This window comes from Zonotrichia albicollis, chromosome 27 (assembly GCF_047830755.1).
Source record: "Zonotrichia albicollis isolate bZonAlb1 chromosome 27, bZonAlb1.hap1, whole genome shotgun sequence".
NCBI lineage: Eukaryota > Metazoa > Chordata > Aves > Passeriformes > Passerellidae > Zonotrichia > Zonotrichia albicollis.
The window spans coordinates 1,610,684-1,622,790 of record NC_133845.1 but is presented as its reverse complement, the minus strand read 5'-3'; the positions used below and the strand labels follow the sequence as shown (position 1 = coordinate 1,622,790).

Here is a 12,107-nt window from a genome sequence, read left to right as displayed (position 1 = left end):
CTCTGTGCTCCCCAGGGCAGGGGCTGACGGCTGTGAAAACCAGGGAGAAAAGCGAAATGCCTGCAATGCAAACGTTCTGGTTTCTGTTTCAGCAACAGCTGCAGGCCTATGTGGCCTGGGTGAATTCCCAGCTGAAGAAGAAGCCGGGGGTGAGGCCAGTGCAGGACCTGAGGCAGGACCTGCGGGATGGGGTCACCCTTGCCCTGCTCATCGAGATTGTAGGTCAGTGCTGCCATCTGGCCCTGCTTATCCCCCTCAGCTCTGGCTCTGGCATCTGTCGGGCAGATGTTGCTGGGGGTGGCAGAGCTGGCTGAGAAGGAAAACAATCATAAATCAGATCACAAGTGCAGTTCTGTTAGAGCCCTTACGGCTCAGAGGCAGTTGGAGCAGACGGGGAAGGCTGGCAGGGGCACTGGGAGCTCCCACAGGGAGTTAGGGGTGGTTTTTGGGAAGAGTGACCTGTGTGCTGATGGCATTGGGCAGGGGGACAGGGAATGGGGCTGCAGTGAGTTCACTGTGCTCACTGCTCCTTCCTGCTCACCCCCAGCCCCTGCCCCAGCGGGGGACGGCTCTCCCAGCTCCCCCCAGGTGGGTCTGTCCCATTTGGCACCAGCTGAGCCCTTGCCGTGGAGTCAGTCCTTTGGGAAGAGGCAGCTCCAGCGTGGGTCCCTCAGGGGGCCACAAATCCTGCCAGAATCCAGCCCCAAAACCTTGTCATCATCCCAACACAGCCCCAGACCCAGTCACTCCTGGTGTGGTTCCTGTTAAACAGCTCCAGTCACTCCTGGTTCTGGTTCCTGTTAAACAGCTCCAGTCACTCCTGTGCTGGTTCCTGTTAAACTGGACCAGTCATTCATGTGCTGGTTCTTGCTGAGCAGGACCATTTCTGGTGCTGGTTCCTGTTAAACTGGACCAGTCAATCCTGGTGCTGGTTCCTGTTAAACTGGACCAGTCAATCCTGGTTCTGGTTCCTGTTAAACTGGACCAGTCACTCCTGGTACTGGTCCCTGTTAAGCAGTTCCAGTCACTCCTGTCATGGTTCCTGTTAAACTGGACCAGTCACTCCTGTGCTGGTTCCTGTTAAACTGGACCAGTCATTCCTGTGCTGGTTCCTGTTAAACTGGACCAGTCAATCCTGGTGCTGGTTCCTGTTAAACTGGACCAGTCACTCCTGTGCTGGTTCCTGTTGAGCAGCTCCAGTCACTCCTGGTGCTGGTTCCTGTTAAGCAGTTCCAGTCACTCCTGTGCCGGTTCCCGTTGAGCAGCACCACCGGCCCCGTGCAGCACCAGCCATGAGACCAGAGCAGTGCCAGCGATGCCTCGGGCAGTGCCCAGAGCTTCAGCTCTCCTCTGATAATGCCCAAAGCTTCAGCTCTCCTCTGATAAAGCTTTTTCTCTCCCTCCAGCTGGTGAGAAGCTGAGTGGCATCGAGCCCAAGCCCAGCAGCCAGCAGGAGATGAGGGAAAATGTGGAGAGAGTCTTGCAGTTCGTGGCATCCAGAAAGATCCGCATGCACCAGACGTCAGCTAAAGGTGTGTGGCCCTTGAGGGGATTCCTGCTGCTGAAATTCTGGTTTTGGCTTTGTTTTCTATCTTATGAGTAAATTCATGTGTCCGTTTGTGGGGCAGTTGGAAGTTTTCTCCCCCTCTGGTTTAGTGACATTTTTGGGTTGAAAGATGGGGAATGCAGAGGAAAAAAAAGTGACTTTTTTCCTGCTACTGAGCACTGAGAAGCCCAGGCAGTGGTGTAATGAAAAATACAGGCTTGGAATCCTTCCCCAAAAGGACACACAAACCTGCTGGAGTGAAAGGAGACATGGAAAAAATATCTGTGGTTCACTGGAAGCCATGGGCTGGAAACAGAGAGGAGACACAACACACAATCACATGTCTGTGGCGTGGCTTAGTCGGGACTTTGAGCAGCTCTGACTAAATTGTTTTGGGAAATCTTGGTCTGGGAGAGTGGCTGATCTTTGCCATGACATCAGTGTGCTGGAAAACACTCGTGTGATCTCACTGAATGGGATTCATTGACATTTGCAGGGTGCTGCAAACAGCTGATGGCACAGGATGCCACCACTGGAGAGATGCATCGCTTTAGTGCTCTAAAAAAGAGAATTCTCTGCCAAGAAAGTCAGTGGCAATCCTCAGTAACTGCTCTGCTCCTCAGCGAGCACTCAGTAATTACGTGTCCAGTAATTAACTGCTGGAAATGGCCACGAAGGGAGGCTCAGGGCTGTTCTGTGGAGGTGGCAGCGCTTTGCAGTGCCCTGCAGCACCAGGGCTGAGCTGTGGCCCCCAAAGTGAGGGGGTGACAGTGCTGGTGTGGCTGCAGTGCAGGTGGAATGCAGAGCTCTGGGGTCAGCCCCAATGCCACAGATGAAATGCAGAGCTCTGGGGTCAGCTCCAGTGCACATGGGTTCAGCTCCAGTGCAGATGAAATGCAGAGCTCTGGAGTCAGCTCCAATGCACATGGGTTCAGCTCCAGTGCAGAGGAAATGCAAAGCTCTGTGCTCAGCTGTGCGAGCTCAGCCTCCTGTCCTGCTCGCCCCTCTCACCCTGAGCTGCCCCAGCTGCCTCTCCCTATCTCCATTTCTCCTGCAGCACCCCCGTTAACCACCCAACCATTTGCGTTTCGCAGATATCGTCGACGGCAACTTGAAATCCACCATGAGGCTGATCCTGGCCTTGGCTGCTCACTTCAAGCCGGGCTCTGGCAGGGCTGGCAGTGCCGGTTTGGGGGGCAGGGGCTGGGCAGCGCCCCCGGGCCGGCCCCGGCCGCGCTCGGCCGCTGCCGTGGCTCAGGGGGCGGCGGCCGCGCTGGCCGATGTCCGGCAGGATGTCCAGCACTCCGGCCGGGACCTGCTCAGGCACAGGCACAGGTGAGGCTGCTCTGGGCATCTCTGCTGCTCACAGCTGGGGCACAGTGGAAGTTTCCCCGGGTGGAAATCCGTTTTGGTTTAGGTGGAATGTGCATCTTTAAGTGTGTGGCTGTGGCAGGGCTCTTCAGGTGAGGGGAGAGACGAGAATGTTGGCTCTGTGTTCAGAATGATTTACTGTTTTATGATATATATACTACATTATAGCTATACTAAAAATAATAGAAGGAAAGGTTTTCTCTCAGAAGACTAGCTAAGAATAGAATAGAAAAGAATGCTAACAAAGGCAGCTGGCTCCACAGAGAGCGAGAGCCAGCTCTGCCGTGACTGGTCACTAAATCCAAACATCCACAAGAGACCAATCACAGATTCACCTGTTGCATTCCACAGCAGCAGATATATTTACCAGAACTTCCCAATACCCATCACCTATGTTAGACAGTGAGCTTCTACTCTAAACCATTCCAAAAGTGCCACCATCACAGCAGAAGATGGAGGCCAAGAAGGAGAAGGACAGGACACACCCAGATTCCTCCATCTTGGGACCCTGAGCCCCTATTCTGAAACCCTCAAAAATCTATTTTTCACTCTGTGAAAAACTAACTATTATTCTACTTAAACTCTCGTGACTTGTAATTCTTCATATAAGTTTGGTAATTGTTTTTTCCAAGGGCTCAATCAAAGGCACAGGGGTCTGGGGCTCTGTGCCAGGGTCTCTGAGCCCCCCGGGCAGGGGCTGGAGCCCTCCAGGGCAGCCAGAGGGATTCCCTGGGTTCCAACACCTGGGAACGCGCCTGGAGCTGTTTTATTTTCCAGCATCAGTCTCATTCCATGGTTATGACAATGGGAAGATGCCAGCAGCTCACATCCCTGGCAGCAGACCAAGAACTCAATGTTACAACTCACTTTATCAGTTTTTTGACCAATCACACAAAGCAAAAGCACATTGACAGTAGTTCTGTCCAAGCACTATAAGCACATGTACCTTTGGTTAAACAATGCTTGCTTATTTCAAATATAACGTGTGCTTGTGAGCCTTAAAACACAATGCACAGAGCTCCATTATTAAGGTTAGAACTCCCTAATATCTCACTAGATAACCTTTTTTGTAGTTTAGGGAGTTATTCTAGCCAAGCATTAATACACAGACCATTGTTCTATTTGTCCTAACTTTTCTACTTTTTAATTAATTTTTCTGCTGACCAATCTCATGGGTACTGCTGAGCTCCAGTCACAGTTCTGCTGTCTCTGAGGCCTTTTGAAATTTTCCCAAACCTTCTGATTTTAAGGACTCCCACATAAATGTATCTTTGCCACTTCTCCAGGTGGCTGCTGAATCCTGGGGGTACTGAAAATCCACACACAAACAGGGAATAATGCTGAAAATCCCATTTTCCCCTTGCCAGAGGTGCTGAGGGGGTGACAATAACAATAATAGCAGTGACATTTAGCTGGGAGCCAGGTGCTGGGGCTGTGCAGGGTTTCATTTACACGGCTGAAGGTCATTTCCCATTTGGTACTGGCTCGAGGGAGCGCCCGTGAAACAGCCTGGAAAGGAGGCTGAGATGGTAACTTTGGCTGGAAAATAAAATGTTAAAGGTTTCCCTTGGGGTTCTTCAGGAAAGCCAGTCCTTGTGATGTTTCCTTGCATTCCCAGAGCTTTCGGAGTTTTGTAGTCACAGAATTAGGGACGAGTTTAAAACAACAAGGCCTATTTGCCTGTTTTCCCTTAACACCAAGAAGATGGGGATCCCCGATGGGAAAATTGGCATTTTTCTGGCTCTCTCCTCCCTCCTTTTTTTGGGGAGAGAAGATTTCCAGCAGCACTCAGGTGAGGCTGCCCTCATTCTGTGCCTGTGACCCCCAGGAGCAGCAGCGTGGACGAGGAGATTGAGAATCCCTGCTGGAGCGTGCGGGCGCTGGTGCAGCAGTACGAGGGGCAGCAGCACGTGCCCCCGGAGCCCCACCCTGCCAGGTGAGCAATTCTACTGCCCAAGTGTCTCCTCTCCAAAATGTCACCCTGCCAGCTGAGCAGTTTTATTGGCAAAATGTCTCCTCTCCAAGATATCACCTGTCAGGTGAGCAATTTAGGAATTTTATTGCCAAAATGTCTCCTCTCCAAGATACCACCCTGCCAGGTGAGGAATTTAGGAATTTTATTGCCAAAGTGTCTTCTCTCCAAGATGTCACCCTGTTAGGTGAGGGATTTAGGAATTTTATTGCCAAGGTGTCTCCTCTCCGAGATGTCACCCCACAAGGTGAGGGATTTAGGAATTTTATAGCCAAAATGTCTCCGAGATGTCACCCTGTTAGGTGAGGGATTTAGGAATTTTATTGCCAAGGTGTCTTCTCTCTGAGATGTCGCCCTGTTAGGTGAGGAATTTAGGAATTTTATTGCCAAAGTGTCTCCTCTCCGAGATGTCACCCCACAAGGTGAGGGATTTAGGAATTTTATAGCCAAAATGTCTCCTCTCCAAGATATCACCCTGCCAGGTGAGGAATTTAGGAATTTTAATGCCAAAGTGTCTCCGAGATATCACCCTGTTAGGTGAGGAAATTAGGAATTTTATTGCCAAAATGTCTCCTCTCCAAGATATCACCCTGTTAGGTGAGGGATTTAGGAATTTTAATGCCAAAGTGTCTTCTCTCCGAGATGTCATCCTGCCAGGTGAGCAATTTCATTGCCAAGGTGTCTCCTGTGCCTGACATTGCCTCAAGTGCCTGTTTTCCTCACCAAAATCCGCTCAGTTCTGGTGGAAAAGGGCACCCCTGGCTGGTCCGGAGGGCGAAAGCTCAGGAATCAACATAGAGCAGTTTTCTGTGAGAAAATGCAGCTATAAAAGGTAAATTGTTCCAGTGAGGGAGCTGATCCAGCATGCAGAGCTCTGTAGTAAAGGGAAGCCGCTCCCTTTCCCCCAGAGAACCAGAAACCACTCGGAAGAGCCAGAGCCGAGTTACTGAACAACTGCACTCCCTGTGGAAATGGAGCTGTGCTCCAGTTCCTCTCGTCTGGAGCAGATTCCAGGGCAGCGCTGCTCGTGGGGAGCTGCAGCCTCAGAGCCTTCCACTCTGATTTTCCGTGTCCTTCCCTGCCTGGGCTGTTCCCCAGTGCCTCCCTCCCGTTTGTGAGGGAGTCAGGAGCTCGTTTGCCAAGGACAGATTGCCACTGACAGCCTCTCAGCAGGCACGACGTTCCCCCGGCGTTTCTCAGGCCAATTTTCACACTCCACAGCACCAATAATTCTCCGCGCACCTGGAAATTAAAGTTGCTTTGCCCAACAGAGGAGAAAAACACAAGAGTTTTGTGTTGATCCCCCAATTGCGCTGCGTGTCATTGAGGGCCTGTTTATAAATAGAGTTTTGGAGGAGCGTGGGGCTCCCGGGGAGGCAGTGCTGGAGCGGTGCCTCCACATGATGTCAGCAGTGTGCTTTGGAGGCCAGCCTGCCCGGGGGGATGGAGAAATCTGCTCTTGGCAGCAGCACTGCATGGATAATGCACAGGAGCTTGGCTCTCGAGCAGGGAGCTCAGGAGTGCCACATGCTGCTGCCTGCTCCCATCCCTCCCTTCAAGGGAGATGGAATATTTGATGTATTCTCCTGCCCCATCAGGTAGCTGCTGTTCCCTTATTTTTAAATTTTTTATTATTTTTTATTTTTTATTCTTTTATTATTATTATTTTTATTCTTTTATTATTATTTATGTTTATTATTTTTATTATTTTATTATTTTTATTATTTTATTATTTATTTTTATTTCTATTATTAGTTTAATTTTTATTCTTTTATTATTATTTATTTTTATTATTTTTATTATTTTATTATTTTTATTATTTTATTATTATTTATTTTTATTTCTATTATTCGTTTTATTTTTATTCTTTTATTTTTATTATTTATTTTTATTTTTGATTATTTTATTATTTATTATTATTTTTATTCTTTTATTCTTCTTTATTTTTATTAATTCTATTATATTTTTATTCTTTTTTTTTTATTATTATTATCCTTATTTTTGGTGGTAAGCAAAAATCTCTCTGTGCATCCTGCGTTTCTATTTTATTTTTCCCCACAATGTCACGGATTCTCTGGTGATATTATTGCTGATAGGGCAGAACACAGCGAGAATCTTTCCAAAATGATCAAAAACTGGGAGAATTCTTCCCCTGCAGCTGCTGGGGGTGTCTGTGCTGGCACAGTTCTGCACGATGGAACCAAGATGCTTTGAGATGCTTTCCCTTTCCTCGCGGGGAGGAATGTGCTTGGCTCGGTTCGGAGATCAGGCTGGGGGGAACGAGATGCTTTAATTATTGGTGAGAGACGGTGCTGAGTGCAGGGACCCCTCCTCCTGCCAGCTCAGGTGTCCCAGGGCAGCGTCCCCGGCCCTGAGCCCTCCCGATTCCCAGGGAGGGCAGCGCAGGCTGCCGAAATGATTCATGGAGAAATCTGCCCAAAATCAGCTGATCCCCAGGCTGCCGAGCCCCTCACCCATCCCCATCCGTCTCCGTTTCCCCTCCCCTTCCAGCAGCATTCCCTCCCCCACCCCCGAGCCAGGCATCTCGGAGAAAGGCTGTGCCTGCACAGCCCGTGTGACAGCGGCAGGGACAGCGACGGGGACAGGGACAGGGACAGGGACAGGGAGCCGTGCCTGGGGCTGGGAGAGCCTGGGCACAGCCTGCATCCCTCTGGAAGCTGAGAGAGCAGCTTGGGCAGAGCCTGCATCCCCCTAAAGCTGGGAGAGCCTGAGCAGAGCCTGCATCCCTCTGGAAGCTGGGAGAGCATCCTGAGCACAGCTCACATCCCTCTGGAACCTGGGAGAGCCTGGGCAGAGCCTGCATCCCTCTGGAAACCTGAGAGACCTGGGCAGAGCCTGAATCCCTCTGGAACCTGGGAGAGCATCCTGAGCAAAGCCTGAATCTCTCTGGAAGCTGAGAGCAGCCTGGGCAGAGCCTGCATCCCTTTGGAAGCTGAGAGCATCCTCAGCACAGCTCACATCTCTCTGGAAGCTGGGAGAGCATCCTGAGCACAGCCTGCATCCCTCTGGAAGCTGAGAGCATCCTGAGCACAGCCTGCATCCCTCTGGAAGCATCCTCAGCACAGCTCACATCCCTCTGGAAGCTGAGAGAGCATCCTGAGCACAGCCTGCATCCCTCTGGAAACCTGGGAGAGCCTGGGCACAGCCTGCATCCCTTTGGAAGCTGAGGGCATCCTGAGCAAAGCCTGCATCCCTCTGGAACCTGGGAGAGCCTAGGCAGAGCCTGGATCCCTCTGGAAGCTGGGAGAGCATCCTCAGCACAGCCTGCATCCCTCTGGAAACCTGAGAGACCTGGGCAGAGCCTGAATCCCTCTGGAAGCTGAGAGCATCCTGAGCACAGCCTGAATCCCTCTGGAAGCTGAGAGCAGCCTGAGCACAGCCTGAATCCCTCTGGAAGCTGAGAGCAGCCTGAGCACAGCCCGCATCCCCCTAAAGCCGGGAGAGCATCCCGAGCCCATCCCGCAGCCCCCGGCAGCGCACGGACCCCGCTCCGGCCGCAGCTCCTTCTTTCCCTCCCTCCTCGGATGCTCGGCAGCGCAAGGAGGGCGGGATGGGATGAGAAACACCCCCGGCAGGCCCGGAGCCTTGTGATGAAAACAAGCGGCTGTGCAGCGGAGCAAAATGCAGCAGCAGCAGCAGCATTGGGAGGCGAATAACGCGCGAGGGAAAGCAGCGGGAGCCGCGGGCAGGCTGCACAATTCCCCCCCGGCTCCCGAACCCAGCCCGTTCCTGGAGCTGCCTCTCGGCCGGAGGAGCCCCTGAGCCGGTTTTGTGTGTGTGTGTTTGTGTTGTTCCTGCCGGGAATCTCCGCGGCGCTCGGGCTCGCAGGATTTGCCCCGGAGTTTGGCAGGAGCTGAGCCCCGGGCGGTGGAGAAGGGAAGGAGGAATGAGCAGAGCCGGGATCCTGCGGATTCTGTGAGGCCACAGCTTCAAGTGGGATCATGGGAGGGAAGCAGGTCAAATGGTGAGCGATTGTGTGCATTGTGGTGGGTGTTTGGTAGAATTCGGGGCATTCAGGGGCTCGTTGCTCTGAAGCTGGGCTGTGCTGGAGGATCTGGGGCTCTGGGGAGGCAGGATGTGGGTTAAGGAACCAAGTGGTGGAAGGAATAAAGTGGAGCAGTTTGCATCATAAATCTCTCTTGGAAAGCTTTCATTTCCCAGCCCTGGCTCCTGCATGCTTTAATAGGGAATTGTTGTGCACTTTTAAAGGCGTTGCATCAGAGGCTGTTTCACTCTCTGATGGCTCAGATTGATACAGAAGCTGGGCAAGTGTTTGCAGCATTAAGTGGGTGATGCAGAAAGCAGCGTGACCTGTGCTGCTGCTTCAGCTGCCTCTGGCCCTGTTTGGGCACTGTTTGCAGTGTTTGGGAGGAGGTTGTGGATGCTGCCTGAACCCAGGGGCCTTTGGAAATGGAAAAACTGCCTGGAAATGGTCTGGGGATGTGGGAATGCCTCAGGAAATGTAAAGCTGTCTGTGCTGGGGGGACCTATCCCCACTTGTGATGCCTTTTCTTGGCTTTGGGCTGTGGATCCAGTGCTGGGAGAAGCGGATGTGGAATGTTATTTCCAGGCTTGTTTTTCATCCTGCTCATCCTTTTCCCTTCCCCTGTTTCACCACCTTCTCTCCCATCTGTGCCTGGTGGTGTTTTTCTGGGACAGTTTCTGCATGGATGAGAACCAGCAGTGCCTCGGGGTGAGGGCAGGTTCAGAGCATCAGCTGGGAATGGGAGGGAGGGAGGGAGGGAATTCTGAGATCTGTTCCTAGAAAGAAGTGAAATCCCTCCTGGAGCTGCTGGCCATGTCAGACCAGCTGGGCTCCCTGCTGGCGTCTGTGTGGTGTGAAAGTCCCATCCTTTCTTCTGGCCCTTGTTACATAATGCAATCCCAGCAGAACTGCCAAATCAAGTCATAAACAGCATTTTAAAAAACCCCAAACCCCGTAATTTTATGCCATGCCCCCCTTTCAGCAATGAGCAGGAGCAGGGGCTGGTTTAGTATTAAAATGGTATAAAATTTGATATTAAAAATATGTCTAATGAGGGACTGCTGTGATGGATTTGAAATTCCTGGAGGTAAATCCTGGAGCAAAGCCAGCAGCCCTTTGAGCATCACAGACACACCTGAAAGGACTGGCACTGTCCCTGTGGGACATTTCTGTTGGACATTGATTATTCTTTCGCTTTAACTCAGGGGAAGTCTGGGCCACAAAAATCTGGCCTCAGGTCTGTAATTTGAATGAGGAGGGGCTGTCCTGGCCGTGGGAGTGGGGCAGGCAGGAGCAGCAAGTCATTTCCATCTCTATTGCAGGGCTTGTCCCATTCTGTGGGAGCTGTGGGAGACGAGCAGCAGTGCTGGGAAGATGCAGGGAGGGAGCTGCTGAAGCCTCTTATTTTTCTAAACCTATTATATTATTTCCACACTGTTTTTTCTTTTTGTTCTCTGCCTTTTGTTTCTGTGTTGGGGGAGAATGAAAAATTAACTCCTGCTCACACTTGCAAGGATTAATCCCTGCGACTTTCGGGGTACATTGAATGGGTCAGTGAGCTTCAGCCACCTTTTGATGTTGTCTGGGAGATGCACTCAGGAAGAATTTCTGAGAAAAAGATTGCTTGAAGCTCCCAGTCAGCTGGGATGGCTCCTGTGAAAATATGTGGGCACTTGCAAGAAGTTTTAATCGAAGAACACGAGTGAGTTGAATCTGACTCTCAAATATGTTGGGATTTAAAGTTGGAATGATTCATCTGAAAGCTCTGGAGTAAGAGATGAAGCCAGGATGGATTTTTGTCCAGCATAAGGCTGGCAGTAAATGACTCCTCAGTGTGGTCCTACCCCTGTGTGAGTCTGAATTCAAAAATTTACATGTCCAGGCTGGGTTGTTGAAGGTTCCTCTGGGATGCAGATCATTCTTAGATAAAAGTGAACATGGAGAAATGCTTGTTCAAAATTAGTGTTGATTACCATAATCTCCAGCATCTAAAAGAGCTGTTCCTGCCTTGCTCTGCAGCCTGACCTCACCCAGCCCTGTGCACAGTGCAAAGAGTGAATCCACTGTAGCCCCCTTGGAGGAGAAGGAGAGGCTGGTGATCCTCCAGGCTGAAGAAACAGAGCCTAAACCAGGTAAAACCTTGGCATCGTTCTGTGTGATAAACTAGAAACCCTCCCCAGGGGCTGCAGTGGGTTAGTGCTGCCTCCAGGGTGTCCGTGGGCACTGAGGGATGCTCTGCAAAGCCCCCAGCGCTTCTCCCCCTCTGTCACTGTCCCCAGTGCTGAGCGTGCACATCTCCCTGAGTGCAGTTCTAAATAAGCTGTGTGCAGGACAGCTTGGATAGCCTCGGGAACGAGGCAGGGGTCCTGGGCCAGCTGAGCTGTCCCCCTGGCTCTGGCAAGGGGAGCAGCAGGGCCCTCTGCGCTGCTGCAGCACTGCCAGCCCCTCTCTCCTGCAGGAGAGGCCCAGGCTCACTTCCAGCCCGAGTGGCAGCCGGGCAGCTCTGGCTCCTGCCTGGAGAGCTCATGGGAGGAGCAGCTCCTGGAGCAGCAGGACCACCTGGAAAAGGAAATGGAGGAGGCCAAAAAGATGATTTCGGGTTTGCAGGTGAGAGATTTTGCTTCCGTCCAGGGTCACCCAGCCCTGCGTCAGTCAGTCTGTCAGCTTGGATGGACCTTCACATTTGGCACGTTCTCCCCACAATTCTTCGTTTTTGGGGTCTTTCCCTCGCTTCCCCTCCCTGCCCCTCAGCCTGGTGTGTGTCTGGCTGTGCCTGGGGAACAGAGCCCCTTGATCCATATGGTGAAGGCACTGAACTCCCTCAGAACATCCCTTTCTGTTTGTGCTGGGAACCACAGTGGCTTTGAATTGTAAATATTTATGTGGCAGTAAACAAAGCAGAGATTGTGTGAGGAGCACCGGCAGCTGGGCGGGCACTTTCCCCAGGGGACAATGGGCAGGACACAAAAGAGTCACCAAAAAAAAAAAAAGAAAAAAATTCCTTGGTTGACTGGTAAAATCCCTGCATTTTGTGCCCACTGGGAGCAGGGACTGGCACTGCTCCCCTCTCATCCCCTGGGAGTGGGGAGAGGCAGCTGATGTGGCCACGCAGGAAATTGGATTTGGTTCATTGATTTTCCTCCTCTTCCTCAATAATTGGGAAGCTCCAGATTGTGACAGTTTGGTTGAAGTGTTGGGGATCTGATGCACAC

At 51.5% G+C, this 12,107-nt stretch overlaps 1 protein-coding gene across 7 annotated transcripts in view; it reads left to right on the top strand.

Moving 5' to 3' along the window:
* The window catches only part of DIXDC1 (DIX domain containing 1), a 35,341-nt gene that overhangs the window by 14,720 nt on the left and 8,514 nt on the right, over nucleotides 1-12,107 (top strand). For 4 of the 7 annotated variants that reach the window (XM_074559587.1, XM_074559586.1, XM_074559589.1 and 1 more), the window contains 6 exons: nucleotides 93-222; nucleotides 1,407-1,532; nucleotides 2,641-2,881; nucleotides 4,746-4,853; nucleotides 10,915-11,027; nucleotides 11,354-11,502. In XM_074559587.1, the coding sequence (XP_074415688.1) occupies nucleotides 93-222; nucleotides 1,407-1,532; nucleotides 2,641-2,881; nucleotides 4,746-4,853; nucleotides 10,915-11,027; nucleotides 11,354-11,502 (867 nt within the window). Of the gene's footprint in view, nucleotides 1-92; nucleotides 223-1,406; nucleotides 1,533-2,640; nucleotides 2,882-4,745; nucleotides 4,854-5,797; nucleotides 6,506-8,188; nucleotides 8,875-10,914; nucleotides 11,028-11,353; nucleotides 11,503-12,107 lie in introns of those variants that run through there. The other 3 variants (XM_074559592.1, XM_014273890.3, XM_074559590.1) reach the window with 3 other exon arrangements.